This window comes from Selaginella moellendorffii, unplaced genomic scaffold (genome assembly GCF_000143415.4).
Source record: "Selaginella moellendorffii unplaced genomic scaffold, v1.0 SELMOscaffold_16, whole genome shotgun sequence".
In the NCBI taxonomy this organism is placed as follows: domain Eukaryota; kingdom Viridiplantae; phylum Streptophyta; class Lycopodiopsida; order Selaginellales; family Selaginellaceae; genus Selaginella; species Selaginella moellendorffii.
In genome coordinates, this window is record NW_003314277.1 from 368,388 (window position 1) to 394,125 (window position 25,738).

General features: G+C 40.8%; 5 protein-coding genes and 1 non-coding gene across 9 annotated transcripts; 3 read left to right on the forward strand and 3 right to left on the reverse strand.

The window, feature by feature from the left end:
* Positions 1-1,762: 1,762 nt before the first annotated feature.
* On the reverse strand, positions 1,763-3,657 carry LOC9641585 (UDP-N-acetylglucosamine--dolichyl-phosphate N-acetylglucosaminephosphotransferase). Its single transcript, XM_002971159.2, has 10 exons — positions 3,283-3,657; positions 3,139-3,226; positions 2,983-3,074; positions 2,807-2,925; positions 2,629-2,744; positions 2,443-2,570; positions 2,241-2,388; positions 2,147-2,187; positions 1,974-2,094; positions 1,763-1,918 (listed from the first exon to the last, which is right to left on the reverse strand). Exons 1-10 carry the CDS (start codon positions 3,612-3,614, stop codon positions 1,859-1,861), a joined length of 1,245 nt encoding a protein of 414 aa, XP_002971205.1. The 5' UTR covers positions 3,615-3,657; the 3' UTR covers positions 1,763-1,858.
* Positions 3,658-3,707: 50 nt separating this feature from the next.
* LOC112346658 (pentatricopeptide repeat-containing protein At4g02750-like) lies at positions 3,708-5,192 on the reverse strand. The gene has a single exon (XM_024676143.1). The coding sequence runs from the start codon at positions 5,190-5,192 to the stop codon at positions 3,708-3,710; it is 1,485 nt and encodes a 494-aa protein (XP_024531911.1).
* A 100-nt stretch (positions 5,193-5,292) lies between these two features.
* Positions 5,293-5,374, forward strand: TRNAS-GCU. The gene has a single exon. It is a non-coding gene; the product is annotated as a tRNA-Ser (tRNA).
* Positions 5,375-6,703: 1,329 nt separating this feature from the next.
* LOC9642310 (SWI/SNF-related matrix-associated actin-dependent regulator of chromatin subfamily A-like protein 1 homolog) lies at positions 6,704-11,252 on the forward strand. Of its 2 annotated transcripts, none has more exons than XM_024676105.1 (29): positions 6,704-7,077; positions 7,145-7,200; positions 7,251-7,326; positions 7,387-7,453; positions 7,502-7,653; positions 7,708-7,763; positions 7,819-7,894; positions 7,942-7,987; positions 8,044-8,204; positions 8,255-8,310; positions 8,358-8,424; positions 8,471-8,537; positions 8,589-8,722; positions 8,772-8,855; positions 8,943-8,984; positions 9,043-9,183; positions 9,228-9,305; positions 9,352-9,420; positions 9,474-9,539; positions 9,590-9,718; positions 9,765-9,821; positions 9,910-9,996; positions 10,080-10,145; positions 10,196-10,264; positions 10,317-10,421; positions 10,471-10,596; positions 10,643-10,701; positions 10,758-10,794; positions 10,859-11,252. In XM_024676105.1, exons 1-29 carry the CDS (start codon positions 6,724-6,726, stop codon positions 11,087-11,089), a joined length of 2,814 nt encoding a protein of 937 aa, XP_024531873.1. In that variant the 5' UTR covers positions 6,704-6,723; the 3' UTR covers positions 11,090-11,252. The 2 variants fall into 2 exon arrangements, with proteins under 2 accessions (XP_024531873.1, XP_024531874.1); XM_024676106.1 differs by having other exon boundaries at positions 8,276-8,310.
* A 5,953-nt stretch (positions 11,253-17,205) lies between these two features.
* Positions 17,206-19,982, forward strand: LOC9641586 (probable pre-mRNA-splicing factor ATP-dependent RNA helicase DEAH4). 3 transcript variants are annotated; one of them, XR_002992530.1, is made up of 4 exons: positions 17,206-19,346; positions 19,418-19,501; positions 19,552-19,721; positions 19,768-19,982. XR_002992530.1 is itself a non-coding variant. In XM_024676082.1 (2 exons), exon 1 carries the CDS (start codon positions 17,212-17,214, stop codon positions 19,333-19,335), a length of 2,124 nt encoding a protein of 707 aa, XP_024531850.1. In that variant the 5' UTR covers positions 17,206-17,211; the 3' UTR covers positions 19,336-19,346; positions 19,418-19,982. The 3 variants fall into 3 exon arrangements, 1 of the variants encoding a protein (XP_024531850.1); XR_002992529.1 differs by having other exon boundaries at positions 19,418-19,721; XM_024676082.1 differs by having other exon boundaries at positions 19,418-19,982.
* A 4,328-nt stretch (positions 19,983-24,310) lies between these two features.
* LOC9641587 (probable indole-3-acetic acid-amido synthetase GH3.12) lies at positions 24,311-25,732 on the reverse strand. Its single transcript, XM_024675794.1, has 3 exons — positions 25,648-25,732; positions 24,808-25,598; positions 24,311-24,749 (listed from the first exon to the last, which is right to left on the reverse strand). The coding sequence occupies exons 2-3, from the start codon at positions 25,550-25,552 to the stop codon at positions 24,622-24,624; spliced, it is 873 nt and encodes a 290-aa protein (XP_024531562.1). The 5' UTR covers positions 25,553-25,598; positions 25,648-25,732; the 3' UTR covers positions 24,311-24,621.
* Positions 25,733-25,738: the final 6 nt, after the last annotated feature.

Here is a 25,738-nt window from a genome sequence, read left to right on the forward strand (position 1 = left end):
CATGCTCCCATGGGATTCCAGGGCATTCTCTGTTGGCATGCAGCAGCATCATGGATGAAGGAGTGCCAAGATCAATGCACTAATATCTATGCTCGAGAAAATTAATGGTGTCAAGTTGATCAAGTTGATAGTGCCTCCCGATGCTTAAGCTCATTGAGGGGCCACTCCAAAAGGCTGGTTTCAAGTTTGAGGTTGGCATGAGTAGCAGCAAGAGGAGTGGCTCACTTATTGTTTTTCTCAGCCTGAAGATCATTGGAGTTCTATGGCATCCACAACATTTTTGTGATGGATCCTTGTAGGTCATGGTTTAAGTGTAATTAAGGTAAATTCCAAGGCCTATGTTTCTTCAAACTCAGTCAGATAATTTGATTTTTCATGTATACAATCCCAAGCTCCAAAAAAAGTGATAATGAAATGTTCTTAGGTCCTAGTGAAAGTCCTAGTCCCAATGCAATACTTCATCTATTCCAAATTAGCCTATTGGCTGCTTTCGCATATACTGAAATCCCATCAACTGGATTTCCTTTGTTTTTTAAACCTTTTTTGTGGCTAAATCTAGACATTTACAGGCACACTTCCAACTAAGTGGCCTGTTGCATTGTAGAAAATAAAAGATTTTATAATGTTTTATTTATGTTTTTGTAATGGGATTTTTTAGCTATATAGACCCTGGCTTCTGGAATCTAATATTGTTTCCTCTAAGAAAACACATGCTTACAATTACTTCCTCAATTCTTATTTAGATCTTGTTAAAGTGGAATATAACAATTATTTGATACTATTCCAACCTAGTTTTCAATATAGGCCATGAAATAATGCTATCATGGTGGAAAATAAAGCCTAAAATTGACCACCTTTAAAATAATATTTTATAAGTAAATTTTTTTTTGTCACATGACAAGCGCACTGGATCAAACCGGATCGAAGTGCAAGCAAGCACAAAAACAAACAAATAACAAAACTAACTTGTTAATTGGGCAGCATATGCATAGCAATTGGTAGTAATTAAAAAAATTGAAGATTTTGTGCATCAAAGAGGCATTAATCTATATAGATATAGCTATAATATTTATGAAGATAAGGTTTAAGTTGGTCTAAAATTAAATTTAACCAGGTTTGGTATAGTTTAAAGTTTTCAAATTAATTAATTAAATTAAACTCACTTTTTTTTTGTATAAAGAGCAGGAGTAAAACATATTTGCTGATACTCATCACACAATTCGATTGAGCTTCACATTTTTTATTTGGTGAACATATTGGTTTGTTAAATTGATTGCCATATAAGATAACAAGTTGCTATAAATAAAGAAGTTCTTTTCCTTAAAAAATTATGTGTAGATTCATTGCCTTGCTGGTCTATATGCTAGAATTATTTTGCCCAGAGGGCTAGACTACAGTTTGCTTGAACGCACTGGGAGTTGCTATTCCTTTCTTGCTTGTGACCGTATGCCAGCTATTGGTCATGGAGGTGAAGCGGTTGGTTTCTCATTTTCCTTTTAGCTTGTGTCCAGCGTTGAGGATCAAATTGTGGTCTCTCTCTTTCAAATTGCTTTACTTTTGTTTCGCATTGTTTCTCTTGAATGCATCCTTGGCATTACCTGCGTTGACAATAGGCCACAAACAAATGGCTGTTGGCTGAAGCGCTTGGGACTTGGATTTCAGACTGGAATGGAGTGATTTGCATTCTTTTCGTGATTTCTTTATCATTTTTGTATTTTCGTCATTTTGCTTTGAACTCAGGTGTATCACCAACATGAGAAACTAGCTTTTCGAAAATGATACTTGCAAAAATCTTCATATTCGATACTTAGTTAGAGATCTTGTTAGCAGAGTAATCAATCTTAGCCGGTATTTCTTATCATTTATACCAGCCTGCCATTAAAAATCTCAAGAGGAAACAAAATCCAGAACACAGTCCCTGAATGAAACATATAAGACTAATTGCCTTGGATCACATGACAAGAGAAATTCACCTGGAAAATCAGCAGCCGGATACACAGTTGCCGCTCAGTGCATCTTCCAAACCATCTCAAGAACAAGTTAACCAGATTCATATCCTTACTGCCGGTTAAAAGCCCCGTTTTCGGCTCAAAGCTACATCACAAAAGGTCTACAAGTTAGCGAAAGACAAAGCTGAGGTCTTTACCTTGGTAATCGATGTCTCGGACATGGCACCCATTTGAAGAGCTGCGAGGCAAGTTACTTAGCACAAAAACCGAAAGATTATATGGCTGACTTACCTGTGGAATGGAGTAAACAAAGTTAATAATCTGTGGTAAGAAAAAAAGCAAAAGAGTCTCGCTAAAATGGCCGAGGATGCCCGCCACAGCCATTGTCATCCCGGCAAAATACGTGTAAGTGTCTCCAACAAAGACAGATGATGGATACCTGCGGAAGAGAGAACTGCAGTCTTAAGACTTAAAGAGATATCAAAATGTTTACCAGTTATAACAAAGCAGCCCAAGCGACGCTCCAACAAGTGGTTGTGTGAGATAAATTGAAAAGGCGTGTGCTTGCTGGTAATCAGCGTCTGAGCTACTCACGATTTGCATCATGTTGTGAATCAAAATCTGTACCCACGTTCTGGTCAAGAGAAAACACAAAGAAAAGAAAACAACTTTGTCGTACCGCAGAAGATATCACAAGAGTTTGCCCAACTTCCAGTCCATTCACGCCGGCGAGAATGTTGACAGCGTTGGTGCAAAACACGGCTAACAGGCCCATGTAAACTTTGTATAGCACGCCTAACAAGTGTAAAAGCTGTTCAAGAACAAATCGGACCAAAAGAAAAGAAGAAAAATCTTACCCAAGTCGAGCACCTCCACTTCGAGGTAGGCTCGAAGAGGTTTCGGAATAACAATTGTCGTGTGCCCCGCGTATGCCATCAGTAGGGGAAGAGCAGCGAACGAAGGAAGTAAAAGTTTCCTGAGAGCAAAAGAAATACTCGATTTTTTTTCGCGAGAAGGAGATCATGAAACTTACACGCGCCATGGGATGTCGAGGACATCGTCCACAAAGCCGAGAAGAATCATAAATAGTATAGATGTGAGAGCCGCATTGTACTCCAGCAGCCACTACGCACAAAAGGAAAAAGAGAGAAAAGATCAGCAAACCATCTCCAAAAACTTAGAAACTTACAGCGGAGTCTGGGCTGAAACAAAAAATCTGGAAGAGGATCGTGACGACGACGAACACGAACCCAGTAACAATCCCGAGCGACTCGGGCCTGCGAGGAGATCCATTTCATTCGCAATAGATTTTTTCTTTTTTCCAAAAACTTACACTTGGATTGATCCAGCCGGAGAGCCTTTCTTGTTGATGTCGTATCCAAACATGTTCCTTTTTAGCACGTAGCGCGCGACGACTGGAACGAGCCGGATTACTGCGAAGAAGGCGCCGACGCTCATACAGAAGCTGATCGCGATCGATCGGCAGAGCTCCGCATCCAGATCGCGCGCGTGACGAGCAAAGAGCGCGATGTAGGCGGCGAGGCATAGCGATCCAAAGATCAATGTTGCTGTGTACCTTGGCGTGGGAGGAGATGCCGCTGGAGCCGCCAATTCCTTGTCATTGGCGGAAGCTGGGAAGCCCCGCCGTCTCCTCACATCCGCCATAGCCACCTAGAACCCTAAATATTTCCCTCGGAGAAAAATCACATTGTCTCACTAATCTCATGGGCGATCGAGCAGGGAAGAACAAAATGTCTGTCAAGGGCGACTAGATTTCGTGGGCGATCGAGCTGGGCAAGCGTTTGCTAGGAGCACAAAGAAAGGAGAGGATGTTTCCACGAGGAGCTTCGCGTGATCACGCTTGGATCGATGCTCCAAGCTCCTATACGAGGAGGCGAGCAAGCACTTCCAATCCAGCGCGTCCGGCACGAATGGCATCGTCGCGATGAGCTCCCATGCCTCGTCCAATCGCCCCAGGCGCCCACAGAGATCTAGCACGCAACAGTAGTGCTGCTTGGTGGGATTTAGGCCGAAATCCATTCGCATCGACACGAAGCTCCTCCTCGCGGCCTCGAGCTTCCCGGCGTGGCTGCAAGCGAGGAGCACCGACACAAAGCAGGATTCGTCGGGAGAGTGCGTGAGATTCATCGTGTTTAAGACGCGAAGCGTTTCGCCGTGGAGCAGGCAGCGCGATTGAGCGTACGCGGCAAGGATCGAGCTCCATGAAACGATATCTTTCTCGTCCATGGCTTCGAAGATCTTCCCACACTTCGCAATTTGCCCTTCTTTGGCATATGCTGCGAGAAAAGTGTTCCAGCTTACTTGATCTTTGATATCCATCTTATCAAACAAAACTTGTACTTCATTCATACATGCGTGATACGAAAAAGATGCGAGCATCGCATTGCATGAGACCACACTCCAAAAAGGAAACTTTGCAAAGATGTTCTTTGATTCCCGCAAATGCCCATTTTGGGCATATGCGAAAAGCATTGATGTCATGGACACGACGTCGTGCTCCGGAATCTTTTCAAACAAACACGTAGAATCTTCGATTTTACCGCATTTTCCATAGCCCACAAGCATTGCGGTAAAGGTGACGGCGTCCCATCTCGCCATCTGATCAAACAAAACCCTCGCTTTTCCGACTTCCCTGCTTTCGGCATATGCTTGAATCATGACATTTGATGCCTCGATTCCCCACACTGACATCTCCAGGAAACACAACTCGGCCTCGGATATTCTACCACATTTTACGTAAGCCCACAGCATGGCCACCCACGACACCATATCACGCTCCTCCATAGCCATAAAAACATCCACGGCGTTTTCCAAATGCCCCGTCTGGGCAAAAGCGACAATTGTAGTCGTCGATGAAACCACATTCTGTTCCGGAATCCTCTGGCATATTTGCAACGCCTCTTCCCTCAAAGAATGGTGAGTGTACGCAACTAGCATGATATTCCACGCCGCAAGATTCCGCTCCGGAATCTCCTCAAAGAGTGACTGCGCTATGGAAATATGCCCGTCCCGGGTATATGCGGAGAGCATAACAGCCCAGGAAATAGCGTCGTGCGCCGGCATCGTATCAAAGAAAGGACGCGCCTGGTTTGATCTGGAGTAACAATTTAGCATCGTGTTCCATGAGATGAGGTCCCTACATGGCATTTGGGCGAAGAGAAGCTCGGCTTGGGCTAAATCTTTCACTTGGGCGAGTGCTACATTGAAATTTCTTAAAGTCATCTTAGGTCAAAGTTGGATTAGTCTTGAGTTCGAATCGAGGTGTTATTTAGGGCTGCTATATTAAAGTCGTGGGCTTTAAGCAAATTATTAGCATCTCTAAGTCGCTTTGGCCGAGTGGTTAAGGCGTGTGCCTGCTAAGTACATGGGTTCTGCCCGCGAGAGTTCGAATCTCTCAGGCGACGAGATTTCTTTTAGGGTTCTTCTGTTGGAAAAACTTTGGAAACAACCGTCGATAGCCTTCCATCTCTTGCTGGAGCTGGAAACTCGAGAGAAAATCGCTGGTGTCGAGAGTGTCGACCAGTCGGGTCACCTGCTCTTCGTGGAGCGCATTGGCGTCTTCCATCTGGAGCTGGAGATCAAGAGTTTGCGAGACAAAAAGAAACTAGCGATCAATCCCTCAAGAACAAGAAAGGACGTACCCGATCGAGCAAAGTCTCCTCGATCAAGTGTTGGTAGTGCAAATTCCTGAGCTTGGACAAATTCTCGGCCTCGCGGCTGTAGGAATCGATGATCCTGGGCAGCGTCTTGGATGAGGACCCGGTGGAGGAGGAGAGGCGATCGATCTCGGCTGTGCCGGCGCGCCGAATCGCCACTGGCCGTGGAACAGCGCCCAGGAGGAAGATGGTTTTGGTGGCGGTCTGGACCGCATTCTCGGCATTCTCTTCGCTCGCCATCTCCACAGCCGCCCATCCCATGGACTGGTGCCCGGGCTGGAGGGGATTGCGAGCCAGCTCCACGCGATTGATGGTGCCCAGCTGCGATAGTCCCTGCCGCACCGCTGCTTTGCCCGTGAATGGCGAGAGGTTCTCCACGATCACGGTGCGGCGGAGAAGATCCTGGCTCCGGGAGGGCGCCGCGACCTGATCTGGTCGCAAGAAGCATCGCTTGAGGTCGTTCTGGCCCTTTCTCGGACGAGAGCGCTTGCAATCTCGGATCTTTCCCTCTCGACGTCGCGGAGGCGCTGTGGCTGGCTCGATCTTTCCTCGTCGCGACGAAAGATGAGCTTCGCGATCGGGATTACGTACCAGCGATTGATCTAGCTCGCGAAGGGAGCGATATTTCGGTGGAGCCGACGCTGGCGAGCGCTTGCGATCTCGAAATCCCTCTGGAATCGGCGCCGGCGGCGCTGCTAGAGAAGCTGTCGATGGATCGACAAGGAAAGACGATTCCCCGGGAACAGGCGGCGGTGGATCAGCGGGAAGAGGAGGAGGCGACTCTTCGCCGGAGAGAGGAAGATCGAGGCAGCCGTTCTCCATAGCCATAAAGAACGAAGCTTGTCGAAATCCCTCTGGAATCGGCGCCGGCGGCGCTGCTAGAGAAGCTGTCGAGGGATAGACAAGGAAAGACGATTCCCCGGGAAGCGGCGGCGGTGGATCAGCGGGAAGAGGAGGAGGCGATTCTTCGCCGGAGAGAGGAAGATCGCCCTCCATAGCCACAAAGAACGAAGCTTGAACGGGGTAGAATATCCCTCCCATGGAGCGTTTGAAAACAAATACGCTATGGGAGGTTTATTCTAGGGTTTTCTCTCTGGATGCTGGCTCGGCCATGGCAGATCGGAAGACCTAGGATCGAATGCTTGGCGAGGGGAATGGCGCAGCAGTCGCGATCGCCGCTGGCATTGGCGGCAGCGAGCCTTGGGGCCGAGGAATGGGATCTCACAACGGAGGAGATGGATTCCATGGAGAGGAATGCCGCGCAGGAGCTGGCTGCCCGGCGCCTGGATTCACCGCTTAAATCGCATCCGGAGCTCCTGGCTCGAGCGGTGGAGGGGAGGACATCGCAGCAAAGCCCCTCTCCCCCCGTCTCGCCTTTCTCGAAGCGGCCTTTGCGTCTCAAGCTCTCCAGAGATGGGCACAACATCGCAGTGGAGGCTCCCTATAACGCGGTTAGTTTTTCCGATCACACCAACGTGAGAATGGGAAGAACATCACAACTTTTTCGTGTTAATGCAGAGCCTCATAGCGGCCTATAAATCTGTTGCTGGCCATGAATGGGATCGCGGTCGAAGGCAAGCTTTTGCTTTCCATGTTTCATAATTTTTCTCTCGAGTGTTGGTAGGCTTTGGTTGTTTCCCGAGCACAATGTCCAAGAACTTCTGAGGGCTGTGACTGGCACTCCCGACCTTGTGCTCGACGTATAACTTTCTTCTCCTTCTTTTAACGAACATTAACTTTTCCTTCTTTCTCTTTTGTAGGTACAAGCAGTTCCTCCTCTCAAGCTACCTCATCTTAATTATGGCTGGAATCCGCCTTCGTGCTCGGGTACATATCAAATGCCTTTACGTTGTCGTATTAATCTCGTCAATCTAGGACACGGATCTTCTCCGTTATGTACTCCGACAAAGTCTCAGGATAGCCGAAGTGGCATGGCTGAAAACGCTGGTTCTCCTCTCAAAGAGCTAGTGGTACAGATTTTCTTGATAGATGACAACCGTATCGCGGCTCGAAGTCCCTATAATCAGGTCCTATTCGAAGAACTTTAAGAAGTTTGACTGGCTCTTGATTTTTTTTACCAGAATGTTAAGCAAGCTTGCCAGTCTGTTACTGGAAAGCTTTGGAATAACGAAGAAAGGTAAGAATTGTCCTAAGAGCTGTTGAATTTTTGAACTGTTTGTTGTCTCTTTCAGAGTATGGACTTACCCGAGATCTAGCTTGATTGATCTGGTGCGTGCGCTGCGGAGTGTCTCGTGTCCACGGGTTAACGTATGAGTTATTGCTTGCTTGATATTAGCTGACATCATCCGTAACAGGTCGAAGTTACGCCTCCGTTAATTCTTCCTCCTGATCAGAGCTTTGGTGAGCCTTTAATTTTCTTTTCCTTTCTTTCTTGGTTTTTACGGGCGCAACCACAGGTTCAGTTTCTCCTTGCAATTGGAATAGAGGTGAGAGCGAAGTTTACTCTTTTGCTGCCCCCGAGAAACTGCCGCCTACATCTGATAACTTATCTAAGCAATTTGTGAAGTTGTTTCTTCATAGCACTGGCCTTATTGCTGTCAAATGCGAACCATCTCAGGTACAGCTTTTTATCAGACATATTCTGTGATGTTTTCCATCCATTTACAGAAACTGATATCGGTTTTGAAGTCCATCTCAAAAGCATTTTGGAACTACAGAGAACGGTGGGATGAACGTATTCATATTTTCTTATTGTTATTTATGCTTTCAGGCTGTGGATGTTTCCCCCTTGTTCTTTGTCCGAAGCAGAAAAAGCTTTTGCAGAAGTACCTTGTGAAGTAAGGTCGAATACAATTGGGATATATTACTAACTTGTTTTTACAGATAGAAGCTTTTGGACCATTAGTGCGGCGTGCTTTAGATTTTCAGCGAGATGTTTCTGATCTTATTGGTAAACGCTTCAGAGATGTTCTGAAACTGATGGTTTTTCTATGTCTTACAGGTTATTATAAGAACATTCCTGGCCACCTAGAATCAAGCCTTATGCCCTTTCAGCAGGAGGGAGTGCAGTTCGCGTTGCACCATGGCGGACGAGCTTTGATTGCGGACGAAATGGGGCTTGGGAAAAGTGTTCAGGTATGTATGTAAACAACGGTAACAGCTTTTGAACGACATTTTTGTGCAGGCAATAGCTGTAGTGTCTTGCTTGAGGGACTACTGGCCGGTTTTGGTGATTGTTCCGTCGTCATTGCGGATACACTGGGCTACTGTTAAGTTTTCTTAATGTTACAAGAAAGTTTTGTCTTTCTTACCCCTTTTTATTTTCTTTTTCTTGTTATGTTTCTTTTTGCTGCAGATGCTTAAAACGTGGCTGGAAATTCGTTCTTGCGACATAACGGTATGTTTTTTTTTCAATCGTTCTATCCGTAGACGGTTTCATATTTCATGCGAGATAGATCGTTTTGAGTCAAGGGACCGGATCAAGTCAGGGATACACTATCGCGCACTCTCAAGGGAAAAAAGTGCTGCAGCTGGGTGGATTATTTAATATCATTTCGTATGACATGGTGTCAAAATTGCCTGTGGATAACTTCAAGGTGGGATGAATATGCATTATTATCATTTTCTTTTTCCCTCCTAGGTTGTTATTGCAGACGAGTCTCACTACATAAAAAACGCTCAAGCCAAGCGTACCAACGCCTGTGTTCCTATTATCCAAGTACGTAAGTTTCTCATCTTCTTTCGCTGAGAGTATCGCTTGCCAGAAAGCGAAGTATGCAGTGCTTTTGACAGGCACTCCTGCTCTGTCTAGGCCAGTCGAGCTATTTAAGCAGGTTTGACATCACATAGTTTTACGTCATGAAAATTCAGGAGTGCAAACTAACAGCTAGAGGCGCTTCAACCAAGTGTTTATAGTGACTTTCACGAGTACGGGCAGCGATACTGCAGCGGGGTAATGAGGCATTGTTTTCTGCTCATAGCATTCACTATTCTGTCTTTCAGAGTCATTTTGGCATATATCAAGGGGCAAGCAATCGTGAAGAGCTTCATGCGCTGCTCAAGAGTACCGTTATGATACGGAGGCTTAAGAATGATGTTCTTTCTGAACTTCCTGAAAAATGTCGCGAGCAGGTAAGTTTATTAATTTGATTAGCTTGTGTTCTTGAAAGCCTTGCAGGTTTTTCTGTCCTTGGACATGAAAAGCACTAGACAACTTCGTGCTCTCATTAACGAGGTACGTTTTGTTTTTCTTCTTCTTCTTTACGTTGTTGACAATGTATGTCATTTTCCTTTTTCTTCTTTTTGTTTTTCTTTTGTTGCAGCTGAAAAGTATCCGGGAAAAAATGCAAAATTCGACGGAAAGCGAGACTGAGAAATTGAAGAGGGAGGAGAAGGTTCTAATCACTAAGGTAAGCGGAGGGAGATTCTAAAGTTCTAAGTCTTACGTTTATCTATTCTAAAGTTATAAGTCTTACGTTTATCTATCTGCTAGATATATGCGGAATCAGCTGTTGTAAAGGTTCCAGCTGTTCAAGATTACTTATCCACGATGCTCGAGGTACCTGCAAGCTTTCCCAAGTTGAGGCTATTGACATGTTTGTTTTCCAGACGAATTGTAAGTTTCTTGTTTTTGCTCACCACCATACTATGGTGAACGGCATCGACGAACACTTAAAGGTTCATTTGCAAAACATTTTCAAACAATTACTTATGCCTTTTTCCAACGCAGAAAAAAAATGTGGAGTTTATTAGGATAGACGGAGACACATCACCTGTGATTCGTCAAAGTATGGTGGACAAGTTTCAAAACAACGAGAAAGTGAGAGCGGCTGTGGTATGTAGCTATCGCAAAAATTTGCCGGCTAAAATGCTATCATTTGCAGCTAAGCATACGGGCCGCCGGCCTTGGTCTCACTTTAACTAGCGCTAGTACTGTCATCTTTGCCGAGATGACTTGGACGCCTGGAGATTTGATTCAGGCGGAAGACCGTGCGCACCGTATTGGTCAGGTAATATCCATCTTAGCTTTATCAAGCGTTTCTATGTTGCCCGCAGAGGTCATCTGTGAATATTTACTACCTCCACGCCCCAGATACTATAGACGATTTTATCTGGTACTACTTTGCTTGTCTTTTAGAATGCTTTTTCTGATGGACGTGTGATGGGACAGGGAAACAATTCATCGCAAACTTGGGAACCTTGGTCAGGTATGTGATCTTCCATCGCTGCTTAGTTTTTGTTTGCAATCCTACAGTTATTTTCTTTCGCCAGGTGCTAAATGGTCGAGAAGAAACGATGCGCGTGGCTTCGCCTCTGCAGCATCGGCAGAGAACTATAAACAACTACTTGCGACCATGCTCGAGAAATCTGTCCGAGCAATATGAGAAAGACAAGCCAGGAACTTCGGCAGCAATGGAATCAAGTGATGTTTCGCGAAAATTATCGCTTGGAGATGGCAAGCCAGTCGAAAGTTCGCCGTTCAAGCGTCCCAAGCTCTTGTAAAGTAGATGTCAAGATTAGACCCTTGTAAAGTTTAAACTTAGATTGGCGGGAGATATTTTAAGGCGGAGCTTCCGATTCGGAGTGCATCGTGAGTCGACAGTTCTCTTCCCAGTGTTACAATATATATCTGTCTATATGCTGTTAAAAGAAAAACACTCAAAGATGTAAAGAGCCTTAGAAAAGCACAGTAGCTTGCACGGAAGAAACCTGAGCTACGATCTCTTGGTTGATTCAAATGGAAACTTGAGCCTTGTTTGAGCTCGTTCAACAGAGTCTGAAGCTTTCTCTGGTAAAGGTTTGAGATCGATCAGCCATTGGCTTTCTCCCATTATGAACTTTCTTACAATCTGCATCAATTGACACAGGGATTTACTCTTCTTTTCAGTGCAGGTCTTCTCTCCCGGATGGCATTGGAATGCTGTGCGACACAATGCTGGAGCCATGGCAGCCAGTAATCTCCAGGATAAGAGGAGCTGCCAGCTAGCCACTCGATTGTAAGGGGAGTGTGATGAGTTTTGTCGAGCAGCAAAAGTTAGAGTGCCTGTGAGGTGAATTTAACTATTTAAGAATTTTATGAAATAAAAAATGTTTTTATTAGAAAATAAAATATTAATTATTTTATATTTGGTAAGGATATATGTTATTTCTTATTTCTTAAAGATGATATATACATACACACAATAAGCAAATGTTGGATGAGTACAAATATTAATAATTTTATACAATTTTTTTCTTTTTGATGTCTTTATATATATACACTATACAGAATAAACCATGTATGTTTAGAACATTAATATGAAAAAAATATTTACTAAGTAAATATTATTAATAAAGATATTAAATGCAAAGTACTATTTAGGAGCATAAAAGTATTTAAAACACTAAGACTTTAAGAAAACTTAATATGAAATCTAAAAATAGTAAATAAAAATTGCTAAGAAGAATTTTTTTATACTTATTACATGTGGAATTTAAATATATTTACTACATTCTAGATCAATAAAGTAAAAGAAGCAGTATTAAAAATGTATTTTATTAATTATATAAAATATATTTTTAGAGAAATCATTTATAAATAAATTAAACTGGTGGCTTGCCATCTCATCTATTATTGCTTTTACAAATTGTGTTAAAAAGTGAATTTTTGCAATGACTTTGTTCAAATCCTTGAAATTTACGCAAAGTTGAAACTTACTATTAGTTTTATATATAGGAATTAAGTTGGAAACCCATTAAAAATGCTTTATAGGATAGATAAAGTTTAAAGAAAACTTAACATATAAAAAAATTTATAATACTAAGAAGTTAAGAAAATTAATATATTAATACCTAAACTCAAATAATAATAATTATTATTATTATTATTAAATTAGGGAAGCATTATTTATTTATATGTGCTTACTTGGAATATAAATAAATATACAATACTAAGATTTTAAGAAAATTTATATTGAAATAAAGACTTTTACATAAAATCAAACACCTAAAATAGAATCTAATTTAATTAATTAATATTTAAATAATATAAATATTAGCAAAGAATTAGTTTACTATGTATTTTACTTAGAATATAGAACAAAAAAATTTTAAGAACACTAATACTACTACCTAGACCAGGTGAAACTAAGAAAAGAATTACAAAAACTATTTTTTATTAATACATGCTAAATGCAGACTAAAATTCCAAACCTAATATTCCAACTATTAAACTATATTTGTAATTAGTCAACATATTTTAAAATATTAGTGCTTAATAATGGTTGTAATTGTGAAAATGGTTGTTTATACTTCTATTGTTAAAGGTGTTTAATTTTTTTTGTAATAAGACTAAGCTAACCCATAACTTGAGCTGAACCTTATGTCTAAAATGTAAATCTCATGCCTATAACAAGGGATTTATATGGAATTAATGTAATTGCTCAATCTCAATAGATCAGTACAAATAAAGAATTGCCTTATCAATTGGTGAGGAGAAACTCTATCTATCAACCAAACATATACATAAAGAAGAAAAATGTATGATAAACTACTTAGTTATATGGTTTTAATTTAAATCAAAATGAATTTTAATCATAGTATCCAAGCTTTTTTATCTCTAGGAAATGATATTCTTAGCCTAATGGTTTTGCCACCTAAGCAACATCTACTGCACAATCACCAGTAGACTTGGTAGCCATGCCCTACAAGAACCACAAGACCTCTTGTTCTCGTACCCATAGGCTAAGTGGCATCTAATTATATTAGCTAATTGAGGTAATTCTTGGTTCAAAGGTTTCAACCACCTGAGCAACATTTGCTGCACAATCACCAATAGACTCAGCAAATATACTCTATGGGAACCCTAAGAGCTCTTGTTCTTGTGCCCATCGCATAAGGAGTTTTCCAGAAGCAAAAACAAATTAATAAGTGATGCAAAAGGGCCACAAACCCACAACAAGCAACATTTTTTTTCATCTGTTATCCATGGCTTATAATTCTCTGCCCCAATCTCCCAAATTTATGCCCATGAATTCAAATGATAAACACTCACCAGAGAATTGAATGCTAATAGCAGACTAGATCAATCAATTTCCCATGGCACTTGGTTGTTAGATAGCCATAGCACTCCACATGTCACTCCTTTGCTCATACTAGTCCAGCCTTAGGGAGAGAAGCAAGAACTTTTGCAAAAAGAATGGATAAGATAGTATATGCATGAGTTAAGCATGGTAGACTCAACATACTCATCCACAAACCATGGAGCTCTTGGGCCTCCATCTCTAGCACTAGGTGGCCATTGACCACCACTAACATCCCTATGCTTAAGCAGCATAAACTCTTAGGCCTCTATCTTTTAAGAGTCATAGATGATCTATGTGTTAAGAGAAGAAAATATTGCAAATGAGGAAAAAACACTAAAAACATGACCAAAAAAATAAATAAAAATGAAAGAGTATAAAGTAAAGAAAAAGGATTAAATGGCAAATTGAAGGATTTACATTTATCTGAAATTACTCATTACAATTTAAAACCACTCAATCTTGTATACATCATCTTCCTATAAACTTCATTTTTGAATATTCTTTAAATTTTGAATTATATCATCTATAACTCTCCAATTGATGTCACAATTATGCTCCATATTAATGAGAGATAATAGAACATTAAAAATAGGAGGCACTATTGTCCCATAAAGGTTGAAAGTGACAATACATTAAGGATGGACACAACATTAATATGATCACACTTTACAACATCAAAAGCTCAATTCAACAGAATAGTATTAGTAGCTTTAAGTGACACTCTTTCATCAATGAAGGCATGGCATAATGGAAGAAAGAAATGTAATCAAGATCAAATTGAAAAACAAAGTTAAGTATAATAATAACTAGAATTCCATTTTTAGCAAGATGTTAACATAAATTTAGATCTAAAAGAGAATGAAGGATTATAAACAAAAACATGATCTTGAATATTAGAGTAAAGCACTATATTTATATATATACATACATACATACATATATATATATATATATATATATATATATATATATATATATATATATATATATATATATATATATGTATGTATGTATGTATGTATGCATAACATACATATATACATGCACACATACATACATACATACATATATATAAACACATATAACTAATACTAAAAGAGCTGAAGTTTGTGGGCTGCCAGATCTGGCCAATCAGCACCATTAGATGTGGGGCAACTTAGTAAATATCATTTTTTTATTACACATCCTTTGGAAATATTTTTGTGAGGTTTCAGCCAGCCAATAAACACATAGCACAGCCCAAGCTGGGGGAGGTGTTAGTGACACCTGTTTGTTTGTGCGGCCCAAACTCTCTTTTTACCACAGCTCCTCCCAACTGCAAAATTTTGAGCAGAAGCAAGAGAGTACCTAATGCCTGATTTTTAATCTTGTATTAAATTTAATATTTTTTCTCCTCCTCATGGATAGTGAATGTATGTATGAAACTAAAATTTAACTTCTGTTTTGTTAAATTTGGTATTAAGTAATTTCCTCTATTCCAAAGGTTAAATCACTTTTGTTAAAGTTTCAAGTTGAGTGTATGTCTCTAGTTGTAAATGCCATTAAAAGCTTTTATTTTATTGTGGCTACTAAAGATATTATATGTTCCTTTCAAAGTTTGGTTTTTTCAATTAATTTCCCCATTTCAAATATTGAGTTGTGTGTAGAGAAGATTGAGTGGTGTAAATCTCTTTTTTATCATGTGATGACTAAAGTATTTTATACTAAGAGATCTTTTATTTTTCAAGCTTTGAACTCATTTTCTTGTTATTATTTCTTCATTTTTTCCTTAAAAATTGAAAATTTCTCTTTTGGTCCTTATTATCCACTTTTTCTTCTTCCATAATATTTTTTTCTCAATTTATCTCACTTTATTAACACTTTAAACTTTTTTTCTTTATAAAAAGGGGTAGAAGGGATGGATGAAAATTCAGACCCAATAATAAAGTAAGGATGAATAAATATAGTAATAGAGTGAGAATGAATAATATAAATTATGGAGTGATGAAGAGCATAACAAGTATAAATTGAAGATAATCTATCCATTTTTGTATAAAAATAGTGAATCTAAACCTTAATTAATATATTTATTCTCTTTTTCTATCAATCACACACATATATTTGTGTGTATATTATAATATGTATGGAAAAGTAAAAAAAAATTATATTTTATATTTTGATATAAGAAATTATGGTATATATTATTTAAATAGAGATATAACAAGTTATTAATTGTATTGCATTTTTTATGACCCTTGCCTATAAATTAATTTACTTGCATCTAAAAAAATTTAATTCTATTTAATTCATTTGTTGAGTTATTTAGAAATGGTCCAAGAATATACTTACTATATGTCACTTTAACCAAATAAAAAATTATTTTTTTGCTATATCACTTTTTTGTTTTATAACTTTACAACTTGGTAAATGAGAAAACATACATCTATACATTGAAAAACAATGTATTAATTATCATAATTATTATATTATTTTGTAACATGAAACTTTGTAATTTTATGTTTCAATAATATATTATAATAACCAAAAATTTATTGTAAACCCCAACCTAATTTTGTATACCTTTCTTTAGAAAGTGTTTTTAATTTTTTTAAAACTAAAAATAATATATATTAAAAAACATTTCTAGCTTCACTTTTTTCTCATTAAAAAATACTTTTATTTATATATGCTTACTTGTGATATTCTACATAAGTTAAATATGGTACTTCAGGTATACTTTATTTGTATTTAATTCAAATATTAGCTGTTAAAAGTGTTAAGAAATATTTAAGAATATTCATAAGATTAATCAATCTAGAAAGCCTATTTACCTCGCAGATATTATTATCTTGTTATCCTTTCCTTTAGTGAGCAAAAGTTTCTACTAATTTAAATTTGTAACTATTGAAATGATGTAATTGTTTGAGGTTGTCTATATACTACAATCCACCATTTCATTGACTCCATTAAATGTTTGATTAATAATTCTAGTGTTGAAAGATATGTTATAAGAACACTTAAAAATAATAAAGGAAACAAAAAAAGTGCTAGTTTGAAAGTCATAGGTTGTTTAGCTATTTGAAAGTCATCCCCCTAGGTCTAAATTGTTGAAGGCTATTAATATCTCATTCTGAAATTGAAGTTATCATAAATATCAACACTCACTTGCCCCTTGGTGCTTGAGAATGCTGAATTGCTTGTTTTCACTACATTTTTAAGTAAGTATTTCTGAGATTTTTGTATTGTTTTGTTTATCTATTCGAATTTTGTGATAGATTTTAAATTTTATAAAAAGGTATTATTGTTGCTGAATTGCTCAACATGTGCCCTTCAAAGTGTGCGTCACCAAAAGCTCCCATTTGGTCTCAAATTGGTCCATGCAGTAGAGTAGCCAAGAACTAAACTCCCTAAAGTAGTCACCTTGATCTATAAGCAAAGGTGATTTCCGCAGCTGCGGCAACGTTCTTTGCAGTGAGTGGAATGATGATCGGCCACGATGGATTCGCGCAAATTAAATTATTCGGAGAAGAAACCAAGAGTTTAAACTCATATTGGCGGGGGATTATTATTTAGGTTTTCAGCATGTCTAGGGTTCTTGGAGAGGGAGCGATGGCGGAGCTCCCGATCCGGCGCGAATCGGAGTGCATCGTGAGCGCTGTGCGCGACAACAGTGTCACGGTCGTGATCGGCGAGACGGGATCGGGTAAGACGACGCAGCTTTCGCAAATCCTCCACGATGCAGGGTTCACAGCCGACGGCAAATGCATCGCCATCACGCAGCCCCGGCGCGTGGCGGCCGTGTCCGTCGCTCGGCGCGTCGCTCACGAGATGGGAGTGACGCTGGGCGAGGAAGTGGGATACGCCATTCGCTTCGAGAACAGGACGTCGAGCAGGACCTTCATCAAGTATCTCACGGACGGCTGCCTTCTCCGGGAATTCCTAGTCGACATCGAGCTCAGCCAGTACTCGGTGGTGATCTTGGACGAAGCCCACGAGAGAACACTCAACACCGACATCCTTCTCGGCTTGCTCAAGCGCCTGGTTGCCTTGAGAAAGCCCGAGCTTAAGCTGATCGTTACCTCGGCAACTTTAGATGGTCACAAGATCTCCAAGTTCTTCGGTGGCTGCCCCGTTGTCAACATCCCTGGGAAGCTCTTCCCGGTGGAGATCATGTATAGCACCGAGCAGCCAGTGAGCTACGTGGAGTCGGCGGTGGAGACCGCGATAGAGATCCACGCCAAGGAGCCTCCTGGTGATATCCTCGTGTTCATGACGGGCCAGGAGGAGATAGAGAAGGTGATAGTTAAGCTGGAGCACAGGGTCCAGACTCTGGAAGAAGGCTCGTGTATGGACGCACTTGTTCTTCCTCTCCATGCTTCGCTTCCACCGGAGTTTCAGGCCCGGGTTTTCGCCCCGGCTCCTAGCAACTGCCGGAGGATCATCGTTGCTACAAATGTCGCGGAGACGTCTCTCACGGTTGACGGTGTTGTCTACGTGATTGATCCAGGCTTCGTGAAGCAGAGACAGTATAATCCCACCACGGGCATGGACGCTTTGTGCGTCGTTCAGATAAGCAGGGTTCAAGCAACGCAGCGAGCTGGTCGAGCAGGACGGACGTGTCCTGGTAAATGTTACAGGCTCTACTCGAGCTCCAACTTCGAGCAAGACTTTCCGGCCGTGACGGTACCGGAGATTCAGAGGTCGTCGCTAGCTGGGGCGCTCCTCCATCTCAAGTCGCTGGAGATTCCAAACCTCGACGTGCTGAACTTCGAGTACCTGGATGCCCCGTCGGTGGCATCGCTGGAGGATGCTTTGAGGCAGCTATATCTCATTGACGCAATCACCAGCAAAGGCGACGTTACCAGCCTTGGCAAGCGGATGGCTGGGCTTCCGCTGGAACCGTCTCTAGCGAGAGCTTTGATTGCTGCGGAGGATCTCGGATGCCTGGAAGACGCTCTAGTACTGGCTGCGATGCTCTCTTGCGACTCGGTGTTTTACCAAGCTCCAAAGAAGGAGAAGAAAGAACAATCAGCTGTTCACCAGGACTTGCCAACAGGAGACGGTTTTGGCGATCACATTCAGCTGCTACAGATCTATGAGAAGTGGAGAAGGGTGGATTACGACTTCGAGTGGTGCAAAGAGCACGGTTTGCAGATAAGAGCGATGAAGTTCGCGAGGGACATACGGAAGCAGCTCAGCCTGATCATGCAAGGGAAAAGTGACTTCAGGAAGCGGAAAGATCCAGCGTACAAGAACTTACGCAAGGCTTTTGCCGAAGGCTTTGCGAACAGGCTGGCTCATCGGCTTCCCAATCACAACGGGTACCGCACTCTGGCACAAAGCTCTCACCTCGTGCAAGTTCATCCTTCAGCTTGCAAGATGGAAATTGATGCGGACGGACTGCTACCCGAGTGGATTCTTTACCACGAGTTGCTAACAACGACACGGCCGTATATCAAGAAGATTTGCGTCATCGACGGTCGCTGGGCTCAACCGACGCTGGTGAAGCTTCAAGACCTGGACGTCATAAGCTTGAGTGGCAGGCTGCCAGAAGAGTCAAGGACGCATTTGGACGAATCGTCGGAGACTAAGCCCGCAAGTGCCGTCACTCAACCAGCTAACAAAGAGGCGGTGGACGCTGCTCGAGAACGATATATGGCTCGCAAAAAGGCCAGGACCAATCCGGCACGGCTTTCAGCCCGCTGACGTTTTACGAGGTATGAAGGTGTCTTACTTTTTTACTTCTATGCATGTCTTACAGAAATTATGTTCGGTGCTTCTTTCACAGTAAACAAGAAGCAAATATGGTGCTCCTACTCAAGTTCATCCATTCTGATTTTGGCGCTTCCGGATAGCTCGTTTTATTTTCAAGGTGTGCTTAGTTGTTTCACAGTGGGGTGTTTGAGCTCATTCAATTCACAGTGCTGAGGCTTCGGGGGTCCGGTGTTTGCACCGCAGTGAAGGTAATTTATAATCGTGTGCTTTTTGAGGCTCTTGCTGTTGTCAGAAACGCTCTGCCGAGCATTTTTGAGGCCTTGGAGTTGTTTATGAATTTTTCTCCTCTATTGTGGCCTTTGAAGCGCTTCCAAAAGGTTGGAATCTCGTGTTTCATTGGTGTCTAATGCTTATTCCTGACAGGAAGCGTTCTCATTCTTTCTTTATGATTATCTCGTCTGGAATCAAATAACAATATACATAGCACCAACACCACCACCTTGTCATTTTTGAGGAGCCATAAAACCACAATGCAACTGGAAAATCAATGTCATCATCATGGAAAGGCAGGCTTTCCTCGCGAAAGGCTTAACTTGAAAAATTAATGAACGAAAACCTCCAATAGTGCCAATCGAAAACCAGCCTCACGTTGCCTTCTTTTTGAGCTGCCATGTTTGTGGTGTGCTTCTCGGTTGATCTAGTGAGTTGCATTGATGGCGAAGTCAGACTGCCGTACACTTTCAGCTTTGAAAGGCAGTGATTGTGTGATTGTGATTGTGTGCCTCTCTGTGTGTGTGTGCATCTCCAGAACTTCCAGAAAGAACATGGAATGAAAAGCTTAACATCTAGAAAGCACCTAAAATAGTCGTATAAAAGGTTCATTATACTCTAATCTTATTGTACGCCTTTGGAGAATTCTACACAAATGTTCAACATTTCCAAGAGAAGGATGAAGATTCCCACAGGGGAAACTCTAGGCTGTAATCTCTACAACAAAAACGGAGGGAGTGTGTCTAGTAAGTGGTGCAAACAACACTCTACTCATATCTCCAGCAAGAATAAGTTGAAAGGTTCCTTATCATGAGTATGTAAAGTTCTTTACCCCGTCATGAAATTTCATGATCTGGATTCAAAACCATGTGATAATGATTGCTCCCCATGCAACTGATTGCATGGAAATGCATGGTTACATATGCTAAATCATACATAAGCCTTGGAGCTCCAAGAAAAGATTATGCATCGGGCAATTGCAGATTCCAACTCCAGGTACGGACCAACTAAAGGATGGTGGAAACAACTGCAAGAATGGACAATAAGCCTCAAACTGGAGTTAAAAGTCTGATCATATCCTGACATAGATAAATGGTTGTAGCCTTGCTCAACATCAAAGCCACTGTAAAAACTAGTGCACCTGAATCACAATTCTCCCTAGAGCACTTCATTTGGCTACGCATATACTATTGTAAATTGCTGGACATGTGAAGTGCACATACACGTGTCCACCTGTCCAGTTCTATTGGCTGGAAAGCTTATGGTCCATTTTCCATGGTTATCGGTCAAGGATCCATTCACCATTTCTTAAAGTCAATTCTGGTCTTTCGAGTATTTCAATGAGATTGACATTGCTTTTGTGCTGTTCCAGGAGAAGGGAGATCTTGATCATGAGCTGCTATCATCTAGTGCACAAGCTTCAAAATCCAATAGCAATAAGGCAGCTCCTGGTAAATCAATCTCAAATTTTTGTGTAGTCTACCATACAGTCTCGCTGCAAAACCGTGTACATGGGATCAGTAAGAACTTAAAGGGCGAGAGGTGAGAAAGCAGGGTTCTTTAAGATCATGGCAAGTTTCTAAGATCTTGGAGTTCCTCCCAGGTTGCTTTGCTGCTGGACTGCACGTCCTGGTGTGGAGCTGGCCCAGGAGGGGGACCCCCCTGCCATAAAAGGCGCTCTTGAGGCTGGAAAGCCGGTGGGAGAATTTAATCCGTATCTTAAGCAAGAACACTATCTCTGTTAAATTCTTGGTGCGAACTGACGGCTGCGTTGATGTGGGAGTTTTGTTCGATTAAACGTTCCTTTGCTTGCTTTGATCCAGATTGGTTCCAACTACCCAGACTGTTCCTGGCTACTTGCAGAGTCCGAAAGTGGGGGACTGTGCTGTGGAGAGTTTGCAAGAAACTTTGTGGCACTCAATTATATGTCCAAGTTTGATTGATGCCACCTGGATTTTATTTTATCAGATCTTCCATAAAAATCATCTGTAAAGATGAGAATGCTTGCAAACACCAACAATAATGCAAGAAGCATGACTAATGGCCACTATTTGGTAGTATATGCTAACCAATGGATGGATGAATTTCTATGTAAGCCAGAATATTTATTTTATGCTACTTTTCTAGACATGTGGTTTGTTGCAACTTTTGCATCTAATATTAACCCAAGAAAAGAAGTTGCACTTTTCAAGTGGATACAGTAAATAAAATATTCACAGCCGGGGTCCTTTGAATGCAAGACTACAAATTGTATTTCATGACTGCCATATACATACAGATTGCCGAGGCTTGCTCAAGCTTGTTTTTGCCACCGTGATTTGGGGACATGGTAATGATGACTTCTGCAAAGATTTTGATCTACATTGAGATGTCCATGACACCAAAAACCCTATAAATACAAGACGTGCTAAGTCATCTTTTTTCTACAATCTTACTTGCAAGAAAGCCTGATACTCACAAAAAGGCTCACATGGAGCCTCCACCTGGTAAAGACCATCATGAGGCACTATTACCTCCTCATGTTGTGAGCTTGTTGCTTGGAGTGTCCTCCTGGTGGAAACTGTCACATAACACCTCCACCTCTACTATATTATGAGGAGTGTCCACCTTGCTATCCTCCTTGCTACATGGAGCCATTACCTTGCTGCTAAGGAGAACTTCCATTGGAGCCTTGTCCTTTACCTCATGTGGAAAGCTTGAAGTGAAGACCTCAATATTCCACTTTCATGTGTCAAATTTAGATGTCATTAAGAGGATCCTCCAATTCCTCATGTAGAGGGTCTAGTGTAGCCTTATTGTGTGAAGCTTCATTTGTGAGCTTCACTTGATGAAGAGGCTCCTCCTCCATAAGGTCGCTTGGAGCCTTTTCCACCACCATCACTTCACATTTGTCCTAGGACACTCCTCCTTTACTATCTTATTTTTATCTATGACATTGTGTTTGACTACCATCTCACATTTGTCTATAACTTCACACCACACAAATGTAAAATTGCACCCCAGGATCCTTAATAGTGCCCTTGGAAAGAGAAAAAAACTGAAAACAAGTAAAGGATATCTAATATTATTCATTATATGTTGTATACATCCGTAATGACATAAACATTGACTAGTGCATCAGGATCTAGCATATGATCTCTATGGCAGTAGGATCCTCCACTGCCACTCCCTTTTCACGTTCATCTTCCATCTGTGCTGCAAACTCTATTTCACTTTCACCCACGGAAAATTTTCATTGCACACAATTATGTTTAGATTGCTCTTATAACAATAAAAACATAATTATATGCATAATAATTTTGTGTGCATTTGAAAACAAAAGAATTTATGTGTAATAAAAGATGCAATCAATATTGGTATATATTGCACATATTGCAGAAGATAATATTCTAAAAGGTTTAAATTCTTTTCTAGTTAAATTCTTTTCAAAATAGTACAAAATATCCTTTTTATAATAACAAAGAAGAAAATAACACTATAAATATAGCATATAAGAAAAACAATTATGGCTTTAAGTATTATATTTTTGTTTTTCTTCTTTTTTAAATTTGTTTATGCAGCTGAAATTGGTTTTATACCTGGAGATACACATCTTGTACTTGCAAATACTACAGAGAGAATTATTTCATTTTTACTCTTAATGGTAAATAGAGCAATTCCACCTAGTACTACTATGCCATTAGGCCAAGGCATATTTGGTACTATTATTATTGAAGATGATATATATGGTAATATAACTGTTATTATGCAGATATGGCTTTTTAGTGTTGAAAGAGGGAACGGCTATAGATATTGTTCTACAAACCCTTCTGGTGAAGATAGAAACACTACTATAGTAAGGCATGAATTAGTTAATTTAATAATACAAAATCATTCCACTCTTGTAAATCTTGGATCTAGATTTATTGCTTTGACATCAGGAATATATGGTATTTATTACATAATTAGGAATATACCACCTGATGGAGGATCTAGACAAATTTTATCATTTAAAGCTATTGGTTCAAACCATTGTCAAATTTATTCAGATAAATTATTTAGTTCTACTATTTATAATGTTCTATTACCATATCATTTTATAATCTCTCAAAATAGAAAAGCATACCTTTATTTACATCCTAACTGTAAATTAGAGCTTTATATATATAATGAGGTAAAGTGGTCTGTATTAAAAAATAATAAAAATTGTTATCTTATTTTACAATCTGATGGAAATTTAGTTTTTTATTCTGAAGATAAAAAAGCTTTATGGTCACCAAATAAATATTGTAATTCCCAACCTAATTGTGTAATGAATACCTATCTTTCCTTACAAAGTGATTGCAACTTAGTTTTATATAAAAATGTTCAAGTTAGATTTTCTAAAGTTATAAATGTTAATCCTATTTGGGCAACTAATACTTTTTGTTAGTACTTAAATTATTTAATAGTTCTATTCACACTGATACTTACCTTTCTTTCATTTAATTTTTCTATAGATATTTATAGATTTCTAGATATTTTAAATGATGTTGAAGTTTTAATTATACTGTTGATGACATTTGTGTTTTTTTACATTTAATACTAATAGTACTGAAATAGTTAGTATGACTGATATTAACTAACATTTTCACGAGGGCTCCAGACACTTCTATAGTTGTTAATGCCTCGAGAGTTTAGAAGTTCTAACATCTTGGGAGCACAAAGTTCTAACATCTTGGGAGAAATAGCACACCTTGGTGTTTTATATTGGCCTGGATTCGCTCCCATTTTCACAGCTTCTTACGTGATTTCTCAAACGTTCCTTGCTTCACAATCACCTCCAGTCAATCAATGACTCCATCAATCCTCTTACCCACATCTACTTCATTGAGAGACATGTCAATGACTGAGGAGCACCTCTCTAGAATTTCTTTCTTTTTGGAATGATGTGGCGGGAGAGCTGATAAGTTGCCATAGCTCGTGAAGTTTGTCACCTCAACGCCCGCTTCCCACGAAACCTTGCTCACCACGTTTTGAAGCTCTTGCTCATCTTGAAACCGTCTCATTGTGAACGCTCAGTACTGCCTTCCTGCGATAGCTAAAAGCCAGACGAGGAACTTCATGAAAAAAGCTATCGACTTTTACCACGTCCCCGATTCTATATCGATACAAGCCTGTGAAAGTCGTCTCTCAGAATCACTTTGATATAAAAAGTAAAAAACAAAGATTAACCTGCGAAGTTTGTGATGACCACCTCGTACTGCTCTCCAACTTGGACTTCATGCAAACCAAGTATATTATCACATGAAGTCGAATCCACAGGGAGAAACTCGTAGTAGAGTGCTGTTGGCACCATTGTATAGACAACACGCTCCGGATGGCATCGAGGATCAGCATTGATCCCAAGCGCTCCCTCAGACGAGAAGTAGTCCAGTCCAACTATCGGAACTTGGTCTCCAACATAATCTCTCAAAGATGGAACGTAGAGTTTCATCGACCCCGTCACCACAGTCGACACGAACTTTGCCCTGGGAAACAGCAGCGGCACAATTCCAGACCACGAATCCCTGCTGCAAATCTCGGAGATAACCTCGGCCTCAACAGGGTCGCCACCTTTGATGCCATCGAAAACTGGAGAAGCTAGGAATGCCTGCCTGAGATTTGGGCTTGTCACCTTCCCCTCGCACAAGCTCCCAGCTCGTATGTCGCTGCAAATCTCTCTCCACTCGGCCCGGAGCATCCGGATTGCCTCGCAGATGGTGTAGGAGAAGATGGAGATGATCTGCTCCACTTTGCCTCTTTGGAGCAGAGCACACAGCCAGTGGCAGTACGTGAGCTCCCGCCAGTCGCTTCCAGCGACAAGAACCTCGTACGGAGTCGTGTACTTGCTCGACGTGGCCTTGAATCGCTCGCCCTTCAAGGCGTATGTACTTGCGGCAGACACCAGAAGCCCGGACTTGGTCTCGACTTGATCCATGCAGTAGAAGAAGCCAAGAATTATGCCATTGTCGGATGGAAAACACCTAAAGGGAAAGTAACAAGCACTGAGAGATCCAGCCAATCGTCAGTCACCTTGTTCTGTAAGCATTGGCGATTTCGGAAGCTCTGCCCGATGCAGCAGCATTCTCCGCAGTGAGTGGAATGATCTTACCGTTGGCAGAAG

Bases quoted from the DNA above. Each gene is read 5' to 3' on its own strand.
- LOC112346658 (XM_024676143.1), bottom strand. From the start codon at position 5,192: ATGACTTTAAGAAATTTCAATGTAGCACTCGCCCAAGTGAAAGATTTA.
- LOC9642310 (XM_024676105.1), top strand. From the start codon at position 6,724: ATGCTGGCTCGGCCATGGCAGATCGGAAGACCTAGGATCGAATGCTTG. The intron at 7,654-7,707 runs GTCCTATTCGAA...TTTTTTTACCAG, and splicing joins CTCGAAGTCCCTATAATCAG to AATGTTAAGCAAGCTTGCCA. The intron at 9,822-9,909 runs GTACGTTTTGTT...CTTTTGTTGCAG, and splicing joins TTCGTGCTCTCATTAACGAG to CTGAAAAGTATCCGGGAAAA.
- LOC9641586 (XM_024676082.1), top strand. From the start codon at position 17,212: ATGTCTAGGGTTCTTGGAGAGGGAGCGATGGCGGAGCTCCCGATCCGG.
- LOC9641585 (XM_002971159.2), bottom strand. From the start codon at position 3,614: ATGGCGGATGTGAGGAGACGGCGGGGCTTCCCAGCTTCCGCCAATGAC. The intron at 2,188-2,240 runs GTAAGTCAGCCA...CTTGCCTCGCAG, and splicing joins TTGTTTACTCCATTCCACAG to CTCTTCAAATGGGTGCCATG. The intron at 1,919-1,973 runs GTGAATTTCTCT...TGTTTCATTCAG, and splicing joins TCCGGCTGCTGATTTTCCAG to GGACTGTGTTCTGGATTTTG.
- LOC9641587 (XM_024675794.1), bottom strand. From the start codon at position 25,552: ATGGATCAAGTCGAGACCAAGTCCGGGCTTCTGGTGTCTGCCGCAAGT. The intron at 24,750-24,807 runs GTTAATCTTTGT...CGACTTTCACAG, and splicing joins GGTCATCACAAACTTCGCAG to GCTTGTATCGATATAGAATC.